General features: G+C 49.2%; 1 protein-coding gene across 8 annotated transcripts in view; it reads right to left on the reverse strand.

Annotated features, from left to right (window-relative positions):
* KIAA0513 (KIAA0513 ortholog) overlaps positions 1-25,111 on the reverse strand; it is a 92,606-nt gene that overhangs the window by 28,213 nt on the left and 39,282 nt on the right. For all 8 annotated transcript variants that reach the window (XM_038368253.2, XM_043494886.1, XM_043494888.1 and 5 more), the window contains one exon: positions 4,047-4,578. In XM_038368253.2, coding sequence (XP_038224181.1) covers positions 4,047-4,390 — 344 coding nt within the window. In that variant the 5' untranslated portion in view covers positions 4,391-4,578. The remainder of the gene's footprint in view (positions 1-4,046; positions 4,579-25,111) is intronic.

The following is a 25,111-nucleotide window of genomic DNA, read 5'->3' on the forward strand; positions in this document are numbered from 1 at the left end:
AGTGCAAGGTGGTAACTGACCCGCAAGCTAGCCGGAAACAGACTGACTGCACATTTAGAGTTCCTCCCCTCAGGAAGGGCAATGCACCCGACCTCCATTGCCAAGTGTTACCTAGAGAGTTTTAGCTGGACTGTAGACTCAGACTCAGACATTAAGGACAGAAGGGACCATTCTGATCATCTAGTCTGACCTCCTGCACAATGCAGGCCACCGAATCTCACCCACCCACTCCTGCAATAAACCTCTCACCTATGTCTGAGCTATTGAAGTCCACAAATCATGGTTTAAAGACTTCAAGGTGCAGAGAATCCTCCAGCAAGTGACCTGTCCCCACACTGCAGAGGAAGGGGAAAAACCCCCAGGGCCTCTGCCAATCTGCCCTGGAGGAAAATTCCTTCCCAACCCCAAACATGGCGATCAGCTGAACCCTGAGCATGTGGGCAAGATTCACCAGCCAGATACCCAGGAAAGAATTCTCTGTTGTAACTCCGATCCCACCCCATCTAACATCCTATTCACAGGCCATTGGGCCTATTTACCATGAATAGTTAAAGATCAATTAATTGCCAAAATCACGTTACCCCATCATATCATCTCCTCCATAAACTTATTGAGTTCTATCTGGCTTCAAGTTTAATCTTTTCCCCCACCGCTTCCCTTGGAAGGCTGTTCCAGAACTTCACTCCTCTGATGGATTCTGCCTCTGCTAGGTTCACAAAGTCATTCTGAGACCCTGGGTTTAGTAACCGCTGGTGCACTTTATTCTCAGGCTTGTTCCCACCACTATTTCACCACATACAAGTAACCCTTCACCATCTGCAGGCAGGAGGAAGGGGAGAGCTACCTCCCTGCTTCCATTCTCTCTCTGCCTTTTCCCTTTCCTCCTGCTCTCCCCTGGCTTCCTTCCCCTTAGACTTTTATGCAGCCCCAGGCTAATAAGGTAGCAGCTGTCTCTGCATCCCCAATTAGGGTCAGGTTATCTCAAGCCCACTCTAATTTGTTCACCTAAGGAGGAGCAGGCATGACAGAAGGCTGACTCTGCAACCCTTTGCCCTGCACCCTGTCACAAGGACTCAAACCTTCCCTAGCTCCCATCACTCTTAAATTTTTTCGACACTACAGAAGTGAGCTGGGCATGCCAGATGCAGCCTCAAGCTTTGGTTCAACAGGTAAAGGGGTCAATGTCCCTAGCCGCTAGACAGCTTCTAGGGCACAGTTACTGCACTGCTTGCTGCAATGGGCCTAGTCCCTCAACACCAGCAAGACAATCACGTTTAACCCGGTCCAAACTGGAGTTTATATTCCCCAGGCATATGTACTCCCAGGAGCCCTGGGTATTGGGGAAATGAAAAAAGATTCATGACATCAATACTAAAAATTCTGGTCAGTTTCCATTTGAGACAGACAGAGAGACAGAGTCCTCAGCTTGGATCTGGGACTCCTCTGCAAGGAGAGACAAGGAGAGGGACCAACTTCTGTTGGTGGAAGACAGAAGCTTCCGAGCTCCACAGAGCTCTTCTTCAGGTCTAGGAAAGGTAGTCCTAGCGACTCAGTTAATACAAGGTGGAACACCTTGCATCTGCCCCCAGTCTGTCTGTTGCATCCATCTGCTGTCTCTTGTCTTAAGCTACGGCTACACTAGCCCTTTTGTCGGTAAAACGTATATCGTTCAGGAGTGTGAAAAAACACCTCCGACTGACAGAAGTACTGGTGTGGACAGGGCTATGTAGGGAGGTGGTTAAATTATGCAGACGGGAGAGCTCTTCCCTGTCGGCATAGAGTGGCTACCCAGGAAGCCTTACAGTGGTGCAGCTCCATCAGGATAGCTGTGCCGCTGTAAGGTCTCTAGTGTAGACACTGCCTTTTTGTCCTGTGTTTGTACAGCACCTAGCACAATGGGGCCTGGTCTAGGATTGGGGCTGCTAGATACTACAGTAATGTAAACAAATAATAAAATGCTCGCTTCGGCCACTTTATTACCTATCACCTTCAGGAAGCATCAGGTAGAAAGGACAGGCCTCTGTGACCCCTACAGTCTGGATCCCACACGCCCTGTCCCATACACCTTTCAGGATTTATCCGCACTGAACATTACCTCCCCAGCCCAGAGGGACACAGGAAGTGGGCCAGTTTCTCCTGTACAATTGACACGATGGAGGAGGCTCCATCTGCCACCCCTGATCCCTCCAGCAGCTCCAATCCCCTGTCCAAGGAGCATTTTGTCCCAGACAGCCCCCTAGCTGTGCTCTGAATCCTTCCAGCTGCCCTAGAGCAACTCCTCGCTCTCCCTTCCAGCCTGCATCCAGCTCAGCGGTTCAGCAAAGCTGCTTTGGCAGTCTCATGTTACCACGCACCCCGCATCCAGCACAATCCCCAGGTGTGGTAACCTCCGAGTTGGGCTGCTTTATGGTCGTGCTGACAGGCGGCCCTGTTCCCTTTCCCTGCTTCGAGCTGCTTTTTTGCTCTCAAGATGAAGGAAGGAGCAGAGTGCTGATTTCCAGAGCAGAAATTCCACAGCAACGACTGAATCACCCCGAGCAAAACAATCAGCTCTGCCTATTGCTTCCCACCAGACGATCTGCTCAATCACACTGGATGCACACACGTTAAACCGGAATATTACACAGACCGAAACAAGTATGCCTTGCTGTCGGGATCAAAGGGCCAGAGGCATCTGTCGCTGACAAACAGCAAACAGACCCCCACATGCGTTGTATCCCCTGACATTTGGATTAGTGAGAAAGCCTATATCAGAGCCTGGGCAGCGCGGAGATCTGCAGCAGGGCGAAAACGGAGTGCGGTACACAGCCCCTCCGGCTCCAGACACAGACTCATCATAACTAGATGCAGAAAGCTCCCCCCGGTCCTCTCTGCCAACCCCCTTCACTCCCGGATCCTACACCCGGCTAAGTAGAGTGATTGAATCTGGCAGCCGGGCCCGCAGTAAGTCAGCACCGTGGGCAGGCAATCAGAGGGGGACGTGCCATTCCAGGCATCGCCGGCCGAGGAAGAGCCGCACGCGGGGGACACGCTTGATGCCTCAGCGGCTCCAGCATATGGCAAGACACAATGTCAAAGGCCATTTCCCTGAAGCCACCCAAATCCAGGTATTTAGCACAGCTTCACTGGTCAGCCGCCTTCCTCTTCTACATGGCTCTATGCTACAGCGGCAGGTATAGGGGCTGCCTAGACAGCGTCAATACCAGACGTGTCAATTCCACCCTTCCTTTTCTGGGTACATGCAACACAGCCACATGCATATATGGCTAGAGCAGGACCGCGCACAGAGGCAATGCCTGAATTCGGACATGCTCTGGATGCCCCATACCATTCCCCGGCTGTCATCCCCCAACTCGTTCATTATCTCGCTTCATGACCCATTCTCTTTGTATGGGAGGAACAGAGCACTGGGAAGCATGTGTGAGGGCATGCACCCCTAGGCCATGCAGCACAGAAAAAGGCCAGCATGTGAAGGCAAGGAGGGGAAACAAGAAGTCAGGTTAATTTCAGCCCTGTTGGGAGGAGGACGGGAACTTGCAGAACCTGGTCTCCCTCTGCATGGCTACCGCCCTTTCCGTCGGAGGGTCTTCAAGCGCTTTACAAGCATGAGTGAATTTAGCCTCAACCTCTCATCCCCACTCATGAGATAAGGAACTATCCCATTTTACAGAAAGATGAAACGGAGGTACAGAGAAGGAAAGGGACTTGCCCCAGGTCACAGAGGGAGTCAGTGGCAGAAGCAGGAGTAAGTTGATCTTGGCCTCCTGAATCCCAGTCTCTAGTTCCTCTAACACTGTGTGGAGGGGAAAATCTACATTTGCCAAATGCAGAAGGGGGGAGAATTTAAGCTTTGAAAAAGGGCGAACAGAGAAAAGTCATGTCAGTGAAAGTTCCTCTGGAGGAGGGAGCAGCTTCATTATTCCACACAACCTCCCAGCATGCACCTCTGCACAGGGCAACCCCCACCCGGCCTGGCTCAGTCAACCCTGCCTATCCCAGCATGCACCTCTGCAGAGGGCAACCCCCACCAGGCCTGGCTCACTCACCCTCCACTGAAGATCTTCTCCACGTACTGCCTCATGAACTCCCGGCGCTCCACCATCACCTCATCCTTGGCCGACTCCGTGCTCTGGTTGGACGAGAAGGACTCATTGGACGAGGAGCGGCGGTAGTTGTTCCAGCTGCGGTGGCTGGGCGAATCCCCCATGTCGTTCTCACTGTCGGCCGACTCCGTGGTGTCACTCTCCTCTCCTACAGCTGCCGGGTCCTCCAGTACCCCATTGCCACTGGAGGGTTGAGGGGGTGAGGGAGGGGACTCAACGGGGACGAAGGCAGGGGGTTCGGAATCAAAGTCAATGAGGTTCCCCACCGGAACGTCGGTGGCCTCCATGGCTTGTAGAACGGGCGTGCAGGGGGCAGGTACCAGGGCGGGAGGCTGCTTTACTGTGACTCGATTTCCCTTTCGCCCGTCACTGAGATTTCAAGGCCATCTGCAGCTCAGTGTGTCAAAGACGCTCCTAGGAGAAGCCGGCTAGAGCTGGCAAGTCCCCTCAAGGTTCCAGGCTATCAAGAAGGCATCTGAAAGGCAAGATACAACCACCACTGAAAGGACAGCCCAGGGAATTGGCATCATGGAGCCACTCGGTGGGGTCATGACAGCCCCAGCCAGAGCAGCAGCAGGCCCAGAACCTTCCATCCCCATTTATCCTCTCAGTGACTGACACTTATTCAGCCACTTCCCACTCTCCTCCACCAACAATGATTGCTAGCAGGACAGGGAGACCATGACTGGCACCAGTGCTGGCTTTGCAGCATTTATTAATGACATTTAAACAAACAAACCAACCCACCTATCGGGCAGTTGCAGCTTTTCCCCCAATTAGCCCATTTCGCCTGTTAATTTAATGAGCTCAGGCGTTGCTGGCTTTTTGCCACCTTGCTTTATGCGTTAAATCATAGAATATCTGGGTTGGAAGAGACGTCAGGAGGTCATCTAGTCCAAGCCCCTGCTCAAAGCAGGGCCAACCCCAACTAAGTCACCCCAGCCAAGGCTTTGTCAAGCCAGGCCTCTAAGGATGGAGATTCCACCGCCTCCCTAGGTAACCCATTCCAGTGTTTCACCACCCTCCTAGTGAAACGGTGTTTCGTAATATCCAACTGAGACCTCCCGCACTGCAACTTGAGACCACTGCTCCTTGTTCTGTCATCTGCCACCACTGAGAACAGCTGAGCTCCAGCCTCTTTGGAACCCCCCTTCAGACAGCTGAAGCTGCTATCAAATCCCCCCTCACTCTTCTCTTCTGCAGACTAAACCCCCGTTCCCTCAGTCTCTCCTCACAAGTCATGTGCCCCAGCCCCCTGATCATTTTTGTTGCCCTCCGTTGGACTCTCTCCAATTTGTCCACATCCCTTTTGTAGTGGGGGGACCAAAACTGGCCATAATACTCCAGGTGTGGCCTCACCAGGGCCTCCACCCCCGGACTGTTTACTGGGTTGCGACAGGCCATAAACATTTACAAAGGGGTCATGAGCACAAAAAGGTTGAGAACCTGCAATAAAACGTATTACCCTGCCCACCTTGTCTCTCCAATATCTGGGAGCAACAACTACACTGCACAATAGCAAAGTAGACAGATTTTACTCTCAATTAGCTTTCTCAGAAATGTATTTAGGGCAGGGTGGGATCTGATCCTGGGAGGTGCTCAGCACCTGTGGTTCCCATTGACTCGTCTGAGAGCCAGGAGAGCTCAGCACCATACAAGACCAGACCTTCTTTTGATGAGTCCAGGAAACAAGTCACTAACTTTGATTTGCTAAGGGTAACAACGAAGCTGAGCGAAACCAGGCATGGCACAAGTGCCAGAAGGGAGCTGGGAAAGGACACACTGACCTCTGTGGTGGTACACGGGGATGGGGAAGGAATACTGAGTAACTCACGTCTCAGCGTGCAGCACAGACAGTGCCTGTTTCAGACACACAGGAACAGGGTCTGAACGATCAACTTCATGGACAGATTTATCAACGTAAGGTTAATTTTTAGCACTGACTGATACAAGCCGGGTTGTCTTTGATCTTCATGGCGTTTCGCAGACATTTAACCAGTCCTCAGCTCTGCAGCAGGTATTCTAATCCCTGCTTTCCAGCCAGTGAAACCAAGGCACAGAGAGGTCATTTGACATGCCCGAGGCTGGACAGTGAGTCAGCGTCAGAGCTGAATTCAGTAGGTGCTCATTCCCAGTCCTGCATCTGGCCTGCATACCTCTCCGTCCGCCATTGATTTCTGTCACAGGAACGGGGCGGGGGTGGGGGGGGGGGAAGAACAGGCTTTTAATTACCATGCTGGCTGATTCACTCACCTTAATTCTTAGACCCAAAGGGTTACAGCTAATTCTGATGGGCAGGGGGCTCTGGGGAGAAAGTTCAGGCAGCAGCAAAGGCTATTACAGCCAACCAGTACCTGTCCTGGGAGGAATGGAGCCCTCATCTAACCTAAACGGGGCTGGGCTGATCAGTGCCTGTCCCTCTTAGCAGACTGGGAAAAGCCTCTCACTGAAATCTAAGGCCAAGGTGGGAAGGAGCGTCAGAGAGCTCCCGTCTCTTTGTAACACTTCTGGGGAGGGGCGGATGTGCTGGCCACACAGCACTTTGCTTTTCAGTCTAAAAAGACAGAGGGGAGTGCTCCTCCTGGGTAAGGGGAGCTCCTGTACAAGGCCTCAGGAGCTCAGAAATACCCTGCTGGTGCTTGTCGCAGTTCCACTATCTACCAGCAGGCATCACTGCATGGGGGCGGAGGGGGCAGAGAGAAAGATAATCCTAATCTAAGCAATACAAGCTTTACCAGTGAACCAACAGACTGAAGTCTTGTCTACACAGGAATGTGGCAATGGTTCAATTTAAATCAGTTTTTAAACCAATTTAGTTAAACTGGTGCAGTTGATATGGACATTCCTATTTTGGTTTAAGAGTGGCTTATTTCAGTTTAGCTTCACCTGTTCCCAACTGATTTACGCTGACCTGGAAAAATTCACTTTCAAACCCAAACGAGAGTGCGTCTACATAGGGGTTTTAATCGGTTCAACTGAATCAGTGTAAATTCACATCTTAGGTTAAACTGGTGCAACCTTCTTCTGTAGACAAGGCCTAAGCCTCCTGGAGCATTTGTTTTGGGATATGGGTGCGTGGCACCTCTCTGCATTTCTCCCTGAAACTCTTGGTCAATCCAACTCTCACCAACTCTTGGGAGTGTCTTCCCACTGACTGCAGCAGGCATTGGAGCAGACCCTTAAGGAGTAGCAAGGAGTAATGGCCCCTTAGAAAGATGACAGGTGAGGGGAGAATCCCTCCTGATGGCAGAAATGTCACAGAGGCCTCAGCCCTTCCCTGGAGAGTCAGGGAGAAAGCAGGGCCATGTTATGCCTTCCTAGAGATGGATGAACCACACAGCCAACCTGCCATCACCCCCCTATTGCAGAGATGCAAGGAATCCCTCCTGAAAAATGAGGGAGACAAAGCTCTACCAGGGACTGAGATCTGAAAAGTTCTACAGTCTCCCCTCTTCAAAGTATTGGTTTCGGGCTCTCGCTGCCCTCCCAAACTGGGCACGTATGCACACGCTCTCTCTAAAACTCCATCAGACAGCGGATGCTGAATGGACTAAGCAGAGCTTGTTCCCAGCAGTGCACCAAGCGAAGGATTGCCCTGCAGAAAGACCTTCCGCATCAGAGACAAAGCAGCAGCTTCATTCCCAAGGAGCTAGTTTGACCCAAAGGAGAGAAACAGACAGCAGAGAATGCATTCTGACAAGCAAACCAAGTACGAACAGAAAAGCTGCAGCAGCGAGAGAGACAGACCCCGCAACCCAGATCAACAGGAGCAAGTACGACCCACCCATCCTGATATACATCATGCGCAACACCCCGCGGACCACGTGCAGAGCTAGAAAAGGCAATCACAGAAATCCCTGCAATCCGCCTTAGTCCAGACACCCCCCCCCAGTGCCCGCCAACCCCGAGAGAATAAAAGCATTTATTTTTAAAAGTACTGTTGTTACTAATCCTATGTATTGTGGGTAGCATTTAAGGATCAACCAAGAATGGGTCCCAGCACTGTGCTAGGCGCTGTACAGACCCAAACTACAAGACAATCCCAACCCCTGCCCTGAACAGTTTACAATTGAAATAGACAAGACAGAAGCAGCTAGGGGACTGGGGTATAACACAAGCAGAGTGAATGACACGATGGCAAATAGCATGTTGGTGTCACAATTGTTCTCCTGGGGGTAGGAACTAGTGGAGCCAGCGCATAACTAGAGCGCACATCACACTCTTTCACTGTTTTAACTCTGGCCTTACCACACTGTGCTTTTCCTCACCTCTGTTTATCAGAATTACTTGCTGCATCCATCTAATTTAGATTAATAAATCCAGAGTTGGACTGGGCTGGTTGAACAAGATGGTACCTTCCCCGGGGGATGAGTTTTGTATGCCAGAACCTCAGCTTTCACTATAATTATAATACATATAATTATGAGAGATTTTTCCGAAGATAACGAGAGGATTTAGCCACGCAACCCCTGTTAAAATAAATGGTTGTCTTTGAAAATCTCAACCTAAAGTCTCTAGCACGCATAGGTAATGCGATGCTCTTGGATGGGTCACCAGCAATGAGGATCAAACCTTGGATCTCAGGATCTAAATACATGAGCCACTACTGCCAGAGCTAAAGAACCAGGCTCCTCAGTTCAAAGGCTGGAGCAGACGTGAACAGCTGGTCCCGAACTAGCCCCTCAAGGTATGCGTGCACAGCAGCTGGGAGCATGCTGCGAAGCCCAGGCAGACAGACAGGTGCTAGCCCTGAAAATAGTGGTGTGGCCATGGCAGCGTGGGCAGCAATCCCTCCCGAACCCCTGGATATGTCCTTGGGCAGCTAGCCCAAACCACCCTGGACACGCTGCTATTTTTTAGCGTGCTTGCTCGAGCAGAGCCAGCCTGTCTGTCTTCCCGTGCTGTGAAGAACCCTCTTGAGAGTGGTACAGAAAGACCCTAAGGGGAGAGGGGAGCATGCTGCACTACGTTAGAGCCCAGACCCCAAGATCATAGAATCATAGAATATCAGGGTTGGAAGGGACCTCAGGAGGGTATCTAGTCCAACCCCCTGCTCAAAGCAGGACCAATCTCCAACTAAATCATCCCAGCCAGGGCTTTCTCAAGCCTGACCTTAAAAACGTCTAAGGAAGGAGATTCCATCACCTCCCTAGGTAACCCCTTCCAGTGCTTCACCATCCTCCTAGTGAAAAAGTGTTTCCTAATATCCAACCTAAACCTCCCCCACTGCAACTTGAGACCATTACTCCTTGTTCTGTTATCTGCTACCACTGAGAACAATCTAGATCCATCCTCTTTGGAACCCCCTTTCAAGTAGCTGAAAGCAGCTATCAAACCCCCCCTCATTCTTCTCTTCCACAGACTAAACAATCCCAGTTCCCTCAGCCTCTCCTCATAAGTCATGTGTTCCAGTCTCCTAATCATTTTTGTTGCCCTCCATTGGACTCTTTCCAATTTTTCCACGTCCTTCTTGTAGCGTGGGGCCCAAAACTGGACACAGTACTCCAGATGAGGCCTCACTAATGTCGGATAGAGGGTAACGATCACGTCCCTCGATCTGCTGGCAATGCCCCTACTTATACAGCCCAAAATGCCATTGGCCTTCTTGGCAACAAGGGCACACTGTTGACTCATATCCATATACATCGTCCACTGTAACCCCTATGTCCTTTTCTGCAGAACTGCTGCCGAGCCATTTGGTCCCTAGTCTGTAGCGGTGCATGGGATTCTTCCGTCCTAAGTGCAGGATTCTGCACTTCTCCTTGTTGAATCTCATCAGATTTCTTTTGGCCCAATCCTCTAATTTGTCTAGGTCCCTCTGTATCCTATTCCCTACCCTCCAGCGTATCTACCTCTCCTCCCAGGTTAGTGTCATCTGCAAACTTACTGAGGGTACAGTCCACACCATCCTCCAGATCATTAATGAAGATATTGAACAAAACCAGCCCGAGGACCGACCCTTGGGGCACTCCGCTTGATACTGGCTGCCAACTAGAGATGGAGCTATTGATCACTACCTGTTGAGCCCGACAATCTAGCCAACTTTCTATCCACCTTATAGTCCATTCATCCAGTCCATACTACTTTAACTTGCTGGCAAGAATACTGCGGGAGACTGTCACAAGCTTTGCTAAAGTCAAGGAACAACACGTCCACTGCTTTCCCCTCATCCACAGAGCCAGTTATGTCGTCATAGAAGGCAATTAGATTAGTCAGGCATGACTTGCCCTTGGTGAATCCATGCTGACTGTTCCTGATCACTTTCGTCTCCTGTAAGATGAGCTCTGTGGAGTTTGAAAGCTGTCATGGAACCGACTAATATCCTGGGATCGACACAGCTATAACAACACTGCAAACAACAACAAGGGGGTGTACATCTGTGCTGTTCCCCCCCACATTGGGCCCCAGGAGCAGGGATCTACCCTTTTAACTGTCTCTAAAGTCGGGTCTGGCATGTATAAATTAAACAAATTACAGTAAGCAGTGTTAGCATCTGTGATTAGTTTGCAGCTACTGCAAGACCTCTTGTGAAATGTCTGTCTGAGGTACTTATACGGTCCCCATTACAGCTCACAAACTTGAACGCATTTATCCTCATACACCTCTGTGAGGCAGGGGAGTGCTATTATCCCCCTTGCACAGATGGAAAATAGGCACAGAGGAGCTAAGTGACTTGTCCAAGGTCACACAGGGAGTCTGTGGCAAGAGCATGGAACTGAACAGCACCCTAACCACTGGACCATCCTTCCTCTCTGTCATGTTGATGTAAACTCCATTGAAGTTCCAGTAGCAGGAAGAACTTGCCGTTAAATATGCAGGAACTCTCACCGAGTCTTCCTGGCTCGGTTTTTCAGGGACCAGCTAACTCTGGGGAGCAGGTGCCATAAAATGCATTAGTGCCACTCCCAGTAACCACTAAACGCTTCCCAAGTGGCAGAGATACCTGTGTGAAGAGCCAATGTATTAAGAGCACTGATGATGCACCAGCAAGGTTACAGGCCAAAGCCCAGACTCTCTTACAAATGTGGGGGAGGGAGAGCACCACATTCCCAATGACACAACTAACAGCCTGTCCCTCCCCATGGGTCCAGGTCTGCCCACCTAGTCACCCGGAGTTGCACAGGAAAAACCGCGCCATTAAACGTTGTCGTCTCCCAAATCAGCAGAGCAAATTTTTTACCAAACTGCTGTGATTTGTTTTAGCTGATTGCCGGCAGGAATGTGGAGTGGGGACTCCTGCCTATTGGCTGGGCTTGGGTCCTTCTCTGATCTGCCTTCTCCTGCAGAGGAAAGGGGAAACCGCTTGCTGGCGTCCCATCCCCAGAGGGTCCCAGTCTCCAGGCGGTGGGAGAGAGAGCCATTAGCTGAATCCCTTTTCCTGCTGATCAGCCGCTGGCCAATCCCATTTCTTAACTGGGAAGAACAGGGACTTGCTCTTTTAAAGCTCCGGGGGGTGGGGGAAAGATTCTCATACCTCTTTGCCAACGAGTAACGTCAATCTGATCATCGTGATCAATTCCTGGCTCAAAGATGGCTGCCTCTCCCTTTCCGTCATTAACCCAACGCAGCAGGCCACCACCTTGGCCATGCATCTCATCCCGTCGGTCAAGGAGAAAGCTTCCAGACGTGGGGTTCTCTTCTGGCGTGCAGAACATCGCCATGACCGAGAGCAGTACAAAGGGCAGACGGCGCCATCTCCTGCCCTCCATTCTTAAAGGGCTCTCGTCATCGAGGTCACCAACTAACTCCAATCGCCTCCAGCACAGACACTGCTGTCCACATTGGTTAGGTTCCTCCAAAAGGCTCCCCACAAAGAGATTCCTCTCTGCCCCCCATGTGGCATTCCCTCCTCCTGCCTGCCCCATTCTACACACCCAAACACTTCCCTGATCCAATCCCCAGCCCTGCCCTGCCCTCGACATACACGGCATGTCTACACTGCAAGACGGGGGCATTCTTAACTCAGGTTAACAGCAGTGCAGACACGGCGGCAAATTAGCTTTTAACGCGGGTTAGCAGCTCGAGCTCAAGCCTATAGACTAGGCTGAGGTTGAATTTGAGTTGCTAACCTGAGTTAAAAGCTGAGTTGTCACATCTTCACTGTTATTTTAATCCACGCTACCTAACCCTAGTGAAAGGGTGGACATAACCCAAAAGCGAGAGAAGACTCCAGGGGCAAGTTTTCAATTGCCCTTCCCCCCAGTAGGATCCATCTGTGTACACACTGTTGCTATTAATCAGGAGCAACGAAAAACCACTGGGGAGGAGAGAATTTCTGTTTCTTGGGCACACAGACCCATCCAAGAAGCCCCAGCCAAAAGCAGAAGGGACAGGCTATGGGGGAAGAGACTGGCTACCTGTCCATTATAAACACCGTTCTGTACAGAGAGCCTTTGGTCCCACCCACTCAGCTACACCAGCTGCTCAGCAGCTACACCCAGTAATCTGCTAATTGCATGGCCCATAATAAGCGCCTTCACAGTGCTGCTGTTTCAGGGGGCATCAGACAGCAGCTGCTGGAGCCACCAAGATGGTCGTCCCCCGCACCCAATCCCTCTGCTTTAATGGTCTGCCCCAAACCCAGGACAGCTCCCCACCTGCTTCGACAAAGGCGGCTACAGCAGGCTCTCCTCTGAGCTAGGACAGCGCTGCTCCAACAGGCAGATTACCATCAGACACACACAAGGTCTCTCCACCAGCCTCAGAGACGCCGGGAGCGAGCCGCGGACTCAGACCTGGCCTTTCTGCATAGCAGTGTAGAGCTCGAGTTCTAGTCACACCATTGAGCACTTGGTTTACCGTGGACTATTCCACACAATCCCACACTGTATTTTAACAGGCTCGGAGCATGTAACACATTAACTAGAGACAGGCCAGGATACAAACTCTAAACAGCCCCAAGCGTTGCACCTGAGTTCTGTGACTTATGCCCGTCTCTCCCCACAGAGATGTGCCATAATTTTACATGCTCAGGTTACATTATCAAAACCGGCTGTTTTTAATTGCCCGCCCCCGCCCCAGTCACATGCAAACATTCCTACCAAAAAGGACACAGGAGGTAGCCCAGCGTAACACAAAGGACAATCTAAAGGCTGCGATTTGCTTTGCTTTATTAGATTTCTATTCCCCAGAACGGCACACTAGGAATTAAACTGACAAGGCAACCCGGCCATGAATAAAGCCAGGCTTCTTTCCCTCCGACATGCACAGCATCTCAAACCACAAGACAAGGGCAGCGTTCGGTTGAGAGACATCCCCCACTCTGCAAAAGGTTGTTTTACTTTGGAGATCCACTTTCCTGTACTGGGAGAAGCAAATATACCCTATTCACAGGTTAACTCTGCTCACCCGGCACACATTCCATAGGCTTTCCAGACCTCGTCTGCCAATTTCCAAAGACATTGGGCCAAGAGTTTCAGAAGCGACTACTGTTTTTGGGTGCCCAGCTTTAGACCCCTGAAAGGGGCCTGACATTCAATGAGCAGGCGTGCAGCCAAAATTGCTAGATACCCACCAAAAGCAGAGTTCAAGGGTCAGTTTCCCCACCTTCAGGAGTTAATGACTGAAAAGACCTACAATCAAGTGCAGAATCCAGGCAGAAGTTCTGCAGTAGGATGTTAACAGCATCAATTGTTCTGCGGAAAGACTGAATTCTGAAAACAAGACTTGGAAAAAGATTGGAAACGTGTGTGTCCAGAGTAACCACATTCAGCCACTGAGCTTGGATATTATGCTCTGTTTTAAAAATATGCTTTTTATTTCAATCTTTAATGGAATAAAAGCTCTTGGAGAGCAACAGCATCTCTCCCCCAGTAAAAATAGATGGGCATCGGGCCACTCAATGAAAGCCAGTAACTCACTAATTCAATTTAATATGTAGGAAACCTCCATGCAAAGGATCAACAAAAATGCATTGCAGAACGCTGAGCCAAAGACCAAATTTTATTCAGTATACATGCAAGCCTGAGACATGGCCTCTTAGAGAGGTAGCTGCTTAATGAGGATGAGGTTAGAAAAGGAAGATCACAGCTATTTATTTAGGTTTTTAAAACATCCATCCAACTCTGTTTTGCTCCCATTTAGCTGCACTTCCTGGAACACGACAGCTACACATTAAGAGCACTTTTCAATCTCAGCACAATTATTCTCAGACAGACTGATCAATAGGGTCTTCTGCACCAGCCTACACTCTGAGTCCTATCAATCCTGTACGATGCAGATCAGAAAGGCATGCAAAGATTCCTAGCATTGAGCAAGTACAGCTTAGGGACAGAGATAGTCATGTTTGGGAATTCTGAGCATTAAGAAAAAAAAAAAAAAAGCAAAGATCCCTCATTTTGACACTGTTCAGCTTTAAACCACTGAAAAGGTTCATACCACATGGCTGGAAATGCACAACCAGTAGCCTAGCACTATCCCAGTGCCATTCATCTCTCTCTCTCACACACACACACTAGCAGGACTCTCCTCTTAAACAGCTCCCTGTAACAAACAGCTGTGTAGAACACTTCCCTGAGAACTGGTTAATGCAAAATCTCACTACATTAGACATCATTATCTGCTTCTCAGCAGGATAAAGATCCTATGATAGTACCCAGGGCAGTGCCAGGCTTCTCCTTGGGAGAAGTCAGGCCTATAAAGAACCGAATGGATCATCTAGTGCAAGACGCTACATTTAATTCAAGTTTTCCTGCAAAACACTGTAACAGGCTAACAAACGTTCGTCTAGAACAGGGGTGGGCAAAATACAGTCGTGGGCCAGATCTGGCCCGTCTAACATTTCTGTCCAGCCCACCAGGCTCTTTGGCTGCCCCCTCGTGATCTTCAGGCTGCTAAAAGTCCTGTGGAGCAGCGGGACGCTCAGGCAGGCTGCCTGCCTACACCACTCCCAGAAGTGGCTGGCTGCTGCTGGCATGTCTCTGTGCACCCCTGGCCGGGGCGGGGGAGGGAGAAGAGGAGGGGGGTTCTGCGTGCTGCCATCACTCCCAGCACCGTCCTCACAGCTCCCTTTGGCTGGTTTGCTGCGGGGGCCGTGCTTGAGGACACGGGCAGCGCACAGAGACCTGCTGGCCCCCTCCCGCAAAGGGCGTCAGAGACGTCCCAGCAGCAGCCGGCCGCAGCTGCTTCCAGGAGCGGCATGGGGCCACAGCAGGCAGGCAGCTTCCCTGAGACCTGCTGTGCTCCCAGCAGGGAGCCGCCTGTGGTAAACGCCTCCCAGCCAGAACCTGCACCCCAATTCCCTGCCCCAGTCCAGAGCCCCTGCCTGCACCAAACTCCCTCCCAGAGCCCACACCCCTCACCTTCACCCCAACACTCTGCACCAGCCAGAGCTTCCTCCTGTACCCAAACTCCCTCCCAGACCCCGCACCCTCTCCATTAATATAGTAGAAATGTGCTGCCCGTGATAACTTACCACAATTCGTGGAATGGTCCCCCTGTGAAAATTATTGCCCACTCTTGGTCTAGAACATACTTCCACACACCTACTGTCAGATGGCGTTGATGTTATCTCCAGTGAATGGGCTAAGTTGGAATCTGCTGAATCAACTGAGGCAAGGTGGCTTGTTCCCCTGCCTGGACATAGAAGTGGAAGTGACCTTCTGGGGAGAAAGGATCTAGTGTGTGGGCTGGGCAGTCCTAAGGGAGGATCCATAGGAGCAATCAAGCCGGGAAAGCGGCCGGGAAAAAAGGTTTGAGCTGAATATTGTTAAAACTGTGCATTAAGAAAAACAAACTTGTGGAGGACGTGGTGAATTTCTACCGTACATGGCTTGAAGTCTCTGGGAGTAGGCTCAGAAAAGTACGTGCCCACAGAAAGCCAATAAAGATTTTTAATTGCTCACTGGGTATCTAACTACTGTTCTTTCATAAAATGTCATTAAGCAACAAAAGAAGTTTTTCTACATTTCTAGCTGCTCTGAATTTGTGCCTAAATCATGTTTTGAAAAAACAGGCCATCCCAAACACTCAGGAAAGGTCCCTTCCTAGCACTGCTCAGCACTTTCACTGTAGGATCTTGAAGGACTTTACAAACATGAATTAAACCTTAGCTCCCTCATAATGGAGGAGAGCACACCAGCTCCACAGATGAAAACAGAGGCAAAGAAGTGAATGAACTTGCTTCCATGAAGCACTGAAAGTCAGTAGCAGAACCAGGAATCAAAAGTCAAGAGTCTTGTCTTCTATTTCCCTGCTCCTACCTTTAGGGTATGTTTCCCTCCTTCCCCCCATCACCAATAATTCCATGGACAAATTTAGATCAAACCAGACACGTTCCACAACTTCCAAAATACATCTGGGAACAGCAGAGCCTGTGGATTCAGAGGCACATGGTTCTTTTCAACTGGATTATGATTCCCATTCCGAGTTCAGTAGTGAATGGAAATGGAAAGGGACTTCGCAACTGGCTCATTTACAGGAGTATGAAACAGATTCTTGGAGTTTATCATATCTGTTAGGGACTGCAATTTCAGGGCTACTTTCTAAACAAAAAAATTACACAATTCAACTAGCCAAACAAGGTCAGTGGTACATATAGCTGGCTGCAAACCTGCTTGGGGAGCAAGTGAACACCCAGGAGTACATCTGCCTCCTCAGAGGCAGAGGGAAGTTGAAACCCAAGAGTGAAATAGCAGCAGCAGAGAAATAGTTGGCTGGAGCAGACTGTAAATTCAGCTGCCTTGGGCCTGTGGGTTTCACCACATAAGAGGATTTTCTAATCGCAGCTGACATTCTAAAGCAGTTTGCTTTATTATTAGAGTACCCTGAAGGCGAAAGGAAATGGGCATCTTTTCCAAGTGCTTTCAGGTTCAGGTTGATGACTTTGCAATACAGCAGTGCATGGTGGGCCTGACCTAACCGCTGTTCTGAGTGGGCTAATGGAAGTTGCATCTTAAACCCTTACTATATAAATTAAAGTTAACAGGGAAGATGCAGCATTGACATTCATCCATTTCTAGTTTAAAGGGACCCTCACTGTCTTAACCACTTTTTTTTTAAACTGCCTTTGCTATGTTAATCACCCCAATTATCAAAACAAAAAAAAAAAAAAAAAAAAAAGGAAGTGGAATGACTTTTGATTGTTGACGCAGTTTATCTTTTTGCCCCTCTCAGCTTGGGCAATGGAAAGAGACAGGCTGTGGTCATTTACTGGACAATTACACTCCCTTTGGAGCATTGTGCCAGGGCAGGAGTACCAGGATAGCCAAGCTGCTTAAACACATTCCAAGGGGAACAATGTACTTTTAAATACACCGATGCCAACCTTAAGGTTTGGGAATGGCCTAGTTCCATTAATCAGGCTAAGTATGACCAGTGGTGGCCTTTTAAACCAAGTGGGATAAGTTAGCTCAAACCTTTACGTGCCCAGCTAACCACAGATGTAGCCTGCCCGTCTTTAAGACAACACCACATCCAGGGGGCCAATGAAAAGCAAGCCACTGGAGCTGTCCAGTGTGCTGTTTCTCCATTTCAGTTTCCAGCACTCCCTCCCTCATGAGCCCCAGTCCAGGTTCCAGTCCATATGTGAATCAGTGACTAGCGACCAGGCCCTCGTATTCTCTAGAGCTGAACATGCCCTGGAGAGCGAGATTACACCTGGCTCCCCCAACAGGGTCAATGGTGCACACTAACTGCAAGGCCAGCGTAAGGTGTATGGGAGAGGAGAAGGTGCAGGGCCTTCTTCTGTGGATTCTACTTTTCCCAGCATAGCTACTGGGAAGGCAGATGCAGTGCCACCTTCTCCACGTGATAGTGGGTCTCCCCCCATCCCCAGAAGGACCATCACTAAGGTAAGTGGGTAGCTCAGTATCCACCACCAGTGACCCCTCGGCCAAGATTGCAACAGCGGTGCAAATTCCGGTGTACGATACAATTCCCCCCCACACCCATTTTAAAGACAAAGAACAGCACATGAACCCTGGGACGTGAACCAAATTTCATCCCAACATCTGATACCAGGGATCCTTCTCCATCTAAAAGGGTGTCATAAATATAAAGGGAAGGGTAAACACCTTTAAATCCCTCCTGGCCAGAGGAAAAACTCTTTCACCTGTAAAAGGTTAAGAAGTTAAGATAACCTTGCTGGCACCTGACCAAAATGACCAATGAGGAGACAAGATACTTTCAAAGCTGGAGGAGTGGTGGGGGGGAACAAAGGGCTCTCTCTGTCTGTGTGATGCTTTTGCCTGGACCAGAGCAGGAATGGAGGTCAGAACTCCTGTAAAGAGTTAGTAAGCAATCTATTTAGATATGCGTTAGATTCTGTTTTGTTTAAATGGCTGATAAAATAAAGTTGTGCTGAATGGAATGTATATTCCTGTTTTTGTGTCTTTTTGTAACTTAAGGTTTTGCCTAGAGGGATTCTCTATGTTTTGAATCTGATTACCCTGTAAGGTATTTACCATCCTGATTTTACAGAGGTGATTCTTTTTACTTTTTCTTCTATTAAAATTCTTCTTTTAAGAACCTGATTGCTTTTCATTGTTCTTAAGATCCAAAGGTTTGGGTCTGTGTTCACCTATGCAAATTGGTGAGGATTTTTTAATCAAGCCTTCCCCAAGAAAGGGGGTGTAGTGCTTGGGAGGATGGGGGGGAAGAGACGTTTCCAAGTGGGCACTTCCCCTGTTATTATTGTTAGACACTTTGGTGGTGGCAGCTTTTAACTTAAGCTGGTAAGAATAAGCTTAGGGGGTCTTTCATGCAGGTCCCCACATCTGTACCCTAGAGTTCAGAGTGGGGAAGGAACCTTGACAAAGGGCATCAAAGCTGTTTAATTCAGGTTGTACCATTCCCCTCCCTAATGAGGGCTAACATTAAAACGGGGGGGAGGAATAGCTCAGTGGTTTGAGCATTGGTGTGCTAAACCCAGGGTTGTGAGTTCAATCCTTGAGGGGCCACTTAGGGATCTGGGGCAAAAATTGGGGATTGGTCCTGCTTTGAGCAGAGGGTTGGACTAGATGATCTCCTGAGGTCCCTTCCAACCCTGATATTCTATGATTCTACTGCTCCGAGCCACCATGCAATTAAAACTTCTGGTTGCCTCCCATCTGCAGGCAGAAAACAATACATCCAGAGGAGAATATGCTCCCTTTAGAAGCTAGTAAAATCTAGAGAGGGGATATTGCAATAAAACCATGGGAGAAGAACGGTTCTGAGTTATCCTGAAAGGCAGGCTTTGGGAGCAGAGAGCGCTTGAAAAGAATCCAAGTGAAGACAGACCAGGGAAGGAGACTCAGACTTCATAGATTCGTAGAGTGTAAAGCCAGAAAGCACCATTAAATCATTTAGTCTGACCTCCTCTATATCAAAGGCCATAGAATTTCAACCAGTACCCCTGTAAAACTTGTGTTTTATTCAAACGTCTCATCCAGAATTGGATACGAGTGGGAGCTTTTATATCCGTTCTAACAAGGCCTATGCTACTGATCAATTGCTTTTCTGGCATAAGAACTTTAAGATCAGAGTTTATGGAGTAAATCTTGGTCGTTGAGAGCACAGAAAGCCAGAAGAATGCCTGACAGCTCTTTAACGATGATGAAATTTCCGAAAGGCCAATGCTAGATCTGACTGCATCCATTTGTCTACTGATACACTGCTGGAGAGGAAATTGCATCAAAGAATGAAGAAAAAATGCCAACATCTGTGGATTTCCTAATCAAGCATGACATGAAATATACCCCAGCTCTCTCAGCAGCAGCTCATAATAAGACTTTTGCTAATCCAACACCGCAGCTCGGGGGGGGGGGGGTACAGTACAATGTAATGCATGGAAGTGATGATATAAATACAGGTGTTGCAATAACCCTGTGCATTTCGTGAGATTAAAGTATCGTCAGCTCTCAAATGCACAACGTTTGTCAAGTGCCTTATGCTGGAGTTGGTACCAAAAGATAAAAGCAAAGGTAGGTTTCTTAGTACAGTGCCTAGCACAATGAGGTCTTGCTCCGTGAGTGGGGGTCCCCTAGGTGCTACTGCTATACAAACAGCAACAGGCTTTGCCCCTGGCAAAGTAGAGCCTAACAGACACGGAGAAGGTCAGATGTATTGGGTGACCCAGAAGAAGGGGTTAAGAGAGAACATTACATTTGACCGATGAAGGGTTTGGCAGTGTGGGCCACATCAGAGAGGAGAGTCACTCTAGGAGGATCTGACAGAGGACAGGGTGGAGGCAGGCATGCTGGAGTTGGAGTGACTTCCCACGGCTAGTGGTTCCATGCAGGGATGCACAGAGGAGAGAGCTGGGAAGGAAACAAAGGAGGCCTGCAGGCTGGTATCATTGCTGGGAGGGGGGGGGAGCAGAGGCAGGGGGATGCAATGGGAAAGCAAATCTGAATGCAGCCCAGGCAGAGCTGTGCAGATCCTTGAGTGGCAGGCAAAGGGAGTGAGCGAGTGGATGGGTTCAAAGAGCACAGTGCTTAAATCAGAGCAACAGGCCAGAAGGTAATTTTATAAGTTCCACTTTGGATGATGGTGACTTGGAATTTCCCGGCTCCTAATTCTGTGCTCAGTACATACTTTTCCGACGTAGACATGGCCTTTTCTGTCAGACACTTTCACTCCCGCAGCTACACCAGACGCAATTACCCACTTTGAAACTTTACGGATTGTGACAATCGCTCTGCGACAGCTGTGAGCGGGAGGAGACTTCTGGGCCTGCATATGCAAATGAGCAGGACACAGCCCAGTACCCCAAATGAAGACCAAGTCATCCATGAAGTACAGAACCAACTTTAATGTTATAACAAAAGAGAAAAGGGAACTGAACAAAAACAAACTCATTCAGTAGCCCAGCAGGAAGACAAAGAAACCAGGATTTAAAACCACTGGCTGGAAAACCGTCAGAGGAGCAGGATTAGAGAGGAAAGTGATGCAGATGCCACGGTAATGCTAGCAACCAGGAGATTAAGTTCCTTTTAATTATCATTTTCCCCCCAATGGAAGGAAGTGTAGCTTAGAAACTCATTTACAAAAACAGCACAATCCATTTTTAAAAAGTTAAAGGACAAGGCTTCTTGGCCAATATATCAATTATAAAATGGAACCCAAGGCTCAGTCTCCACAGATTTTAAAAAAAGGAGATTATCTAGGGTGTTCAACTTAGTTACAGCAGCTTGGTTTGATCCGCGTAGGACAGGACACAACCTTAAAAAAGGATGCGTTTTAGACCAGCTAGAGACGACTGGGTTTAACATCCAGGGCTGAACTGTTTAGATTGCAGAGAGAGGAAACCGAGTCACCCTGCCAAGGTCACACAGATCAAGGACATAGGTAACACATGAGAAAGCCAAAGGAAATTCTGCATAACAAGTGTCGGCAGCAGAGAAGTGGGTCTCCTGAGAGGACCAACATCCGCTGCAAGGTTCTGAGAGTAAGGAAATAAAACAATCACTGACATGACCTTCACACTCAACAAGAGCCTTCATACCTGGCTTGCACACAGAAGGTCAGCACCAGGCCTATGCACCGATTATCATTGACAGCCACAGTCTTAAATGGTGCACAGGCCTCATGCAGGCCCTTTGCGCAGGGTAGATTTAAGAACGAATGACACTGAGGAGGTTTTTTCCTGAAGCCCTCAGGTAAATGGATTAAGCCGCTCCAGAACTGGGTTAGAGGCTTTAGGCCTAGCAGTACACACAGCCAACCCAGGCATCAGCAAGCAGAAGATAACTTCGTGTGTAAGACCCTCCTTGCAGCCAGTGGACCCAGAGAGAGTGGTCTGCACCTCTCAGCAACTTGCTGGTGGTGCTTTCCTAGCAATTGATCTCTCTCCCCGCTAGGAATTTCTTCAGGTCCCTGTTGAATACGGAGTCAAAACAAACAGCAGATCCATGTTAATATGCACCAGTGACAGCAGAAGTCCCTTTGCGAAGCCCTGAATTTTGTAAACCCACTACTGTATGTGATGCTGTCTAAGATGGAGATGGTTCCACTCCCAACTCTGCCAACAACTCGTTCTGCAACTTTGGGACAAATCCCTTATTCTCTGTGCTGCATTTTACTGTCGGTAAAATGAGGCTAAAGGCCCAAATATTCAAGAGAAATTATGGTCCGTGCACAGCCTTGACCCTTGTGCCCAAGTCAGGGCTGGTGTGCACTAACCTTAATTCTCTCAGCTTCACGGATTGCTTTTGAAGATGCAAGACAACACTTCTGTACCTCGCAGGAGAGTCTGTGTGGGTTAGTACAGCATTTTGCGATCCTCATATAAAGACGTTGCAGGAACTCAGAGTATATTATTCTGAAGAGCTCTGGTACTACAATGGAAATATGAAGAGCAGAGCAGGGCACTGGATGCTTCATGGCCCTGGAACCTGAAACACACACTGCGCTACAGGTCGGTGCGAGGCAAGGAGCTTGTGAAAGATTAGCGGGCAGATTAACGCAGCCCAGCTACAGAATTGTCAAACACAACTACAGCGAGGCTTCAGCATCAGACAAGAGAGAAAACTGCCCCCGTCTCATCACAATTAGCATCTGCGATTTAAGCAGCTGCTTTTGCTCCCCATCTGCGTTTGTTTAAAAGGCCACTTGACCCCGCCCACCAATGTCCCTTCTTATCACTGGAATTATAAACTTGAGTCATCCCTTCTGTGCGGGTGCAATTTGCATAATTATGACATTGGAACCCACACTTACATCTGCAAGCTCCATGGAGACCAAGTTCCAGCCCTGAAGTCAGAGGCTATTAAAAGTTGTAATTAAAATGAAGCAACTTTTTGCTGCTTTCTTCACACGTACAAAACAGCCACAATAGCAGCTTGGACCCATGCTCTCCCCAACCACTGATGCAGCCAGCTGGCAATCTCCTGGCGAGTAAATATTCCTTCAGATATCTGCAGCGCTCCTCACTTTGCATCTACAAGAAGAGAAACACTATCTTCTCCAGTTTACAGTGGATAGCAAGCAGATGCTCAATATGTAGGGATTTTCAGCCTTGGGCACATGCAAAAACATGCATGCCCTCATGACGCAATTCCTGCAACTGTGCTAACAACTGTGGTAGACGTGCAAACAAAGAAAACATAGCGCATCATCAGGCTGAGCCTATTCAGCCTTGGCAGAACTCTGAATCATTCTGTTGCAAGTTTTCAGCACTGACTGGAGAGATGTGTCTAAGCACGGAAAGGGGCAGCGTGGTCTAGTGCAGTGTTTCTCCACGCCCTGGCGCCGGTCCCTGAACTCTCCCTGACACAGATTAGGAAGGCAACAAGCCGGTCCCTGATATTAAAAAACATTGTCTAAGTAGACTAAAAGCATGGACTAGCAGTCTGAGTTCTACCACCAGCTCCGCCACTGATGCGTCACCTCCCTGTGCCTCAGTTTCCAAATTGTAAAATGGGGACATTTACTTGCTTCACGGGAGGGCAATCTACGCTGTGCCACTGATTTTCTGTACTCTTGTTGCTGGTTACAAAGATCGGCTCGGGCCAGCTTTCTCCCTTGAAACACGCCTTCCCCTCCTACTGGACCCGGCAGTGACATCCGAATCCTAGAATCGGAGCAATTCCCTCTGGAGGGCATCACGATGTCACAGGACTCGCTGACAGATCAGGCAAGAGGAGAACACAAACAGTTTAAGGCCCGATTCTCTACCTAAAACTTAGGTCTATCTAGCTAAGTCGCTTGGGGTTGTGAAAAATTTCATAGTCTGAGCACCACAGTTAGGTCGACCTAACTCCTCGCATAGAGATGGCTGGGTCAATGGACTCCTTCTGTCGACCTAGTTATCGCTTCTTGGAAAGCCGTATTACCTATGATGATGGAAAAACTCCTCGTGTCATTGTAGGAAGTGTCCACCTTGCAGTGGCACAGCTGCAGCATAGACATACCCATAGAATAAAGGGCCAAACAAAGGGAGGTCTTACACCGGGCAGCATTTCTCTGCCTGTCACACAACAACTTTTGGACGGAACTCTGCACCCGATCAGTTCCAAAATTCCAGGGAACGTTCTAGGCGTCCATGGGAGAATATTGGTGAAAATCAGAAAACTGGCAAGGGGGAAATGAGGGACACATGGAGCTCCTGGCATTCGGTTAGCAGGCTCAGTAGTTTCAACCGGGTCTGTAACTATCTACAGATCAAAGAACCGGTTGATGGCGCCATTCCAACCTGGCGCGCTTCCCAGGACACAGTTTAACATGTTGACACCCTAAATGACTTACCTCCCAGACAGACAGACAGAAAAGAAAGAAGAATGGTGGGGCAAGGGGGACACACAGAGCCCTGATACAGCGGGGAAATGGGAGACCAGGGTATGGGGGACAAGGATGCAGAACCCTTGCCATGGTAGGGAAGAAGGGAACAGGAGGCCCAGGAAATGGGAAGGGGGAATAAGGGGGCACAGAGAGCTCTTGGCATGGAGGTTCAGTGGGAGACAATGGTATTGGGGGAGAAGGACATGGGGGACACAGAGCTCGCTCCATGGCGGGAAAGAGCGGGATGGGGTACCCAGAGATCCTGCTATATAGGGGAGGAGGCACACTGAGCTCCTTGCAGGAGGAAGAAGGTGGGGGGGTTGCAGGGATTCCCTGACAGAGCGGGACTGGAGGTGGTGTCCAGAGAGCTTTAGAGAAGGGTGAGGAAGTGAGGGATTCAAGGAGCCCCAGGTGTGTACAATGGGCCCAACCAACGGAAGCAACAAAGCGTGGACCCTCTAGTAATGATATCATCTAACTCTGTGGGGCAAAGCAAGTCTTTATGCATGATGCCGACATGCAGGCAAAGCCAGGAGAGAGGGACATAAAAGGTTCACAATCCATTTAAACCCTGGTCTACATTTAAAAATCAGATTAGACCTAGCTTCTTTGCTCTCTGAGCACCGTACTTAGGTCGCTTAACCCCCTGGTTTAGACACGGCTAGGTCAACAGAAGCACCATTCTCTCAACCTAGCAACTGCCTCTCGGAGAGATGAATTAACTTCATCAACACAGCAGCATCTACACTGCGGCACTACCGCAGCACAACTGCAGAACCAGAACGGTGCTGCTATAGTGTAGACATGGC

Source organism: Dermochelys coriacea, chromosome 12, assembly GCF_009764565.3.
Source record: "Dermochelys coriacea isolate rDerCor1 chromosome 12, rDerCor1.pri.v4, whole genome shotgun sequence".
Taxonomy (NCBI): domain Eukaryota; kingdom Metazoa; phylum Chordata; order Testudines; family Dermochelyidae; genus Dermochelys; species Dermochelys coriacea.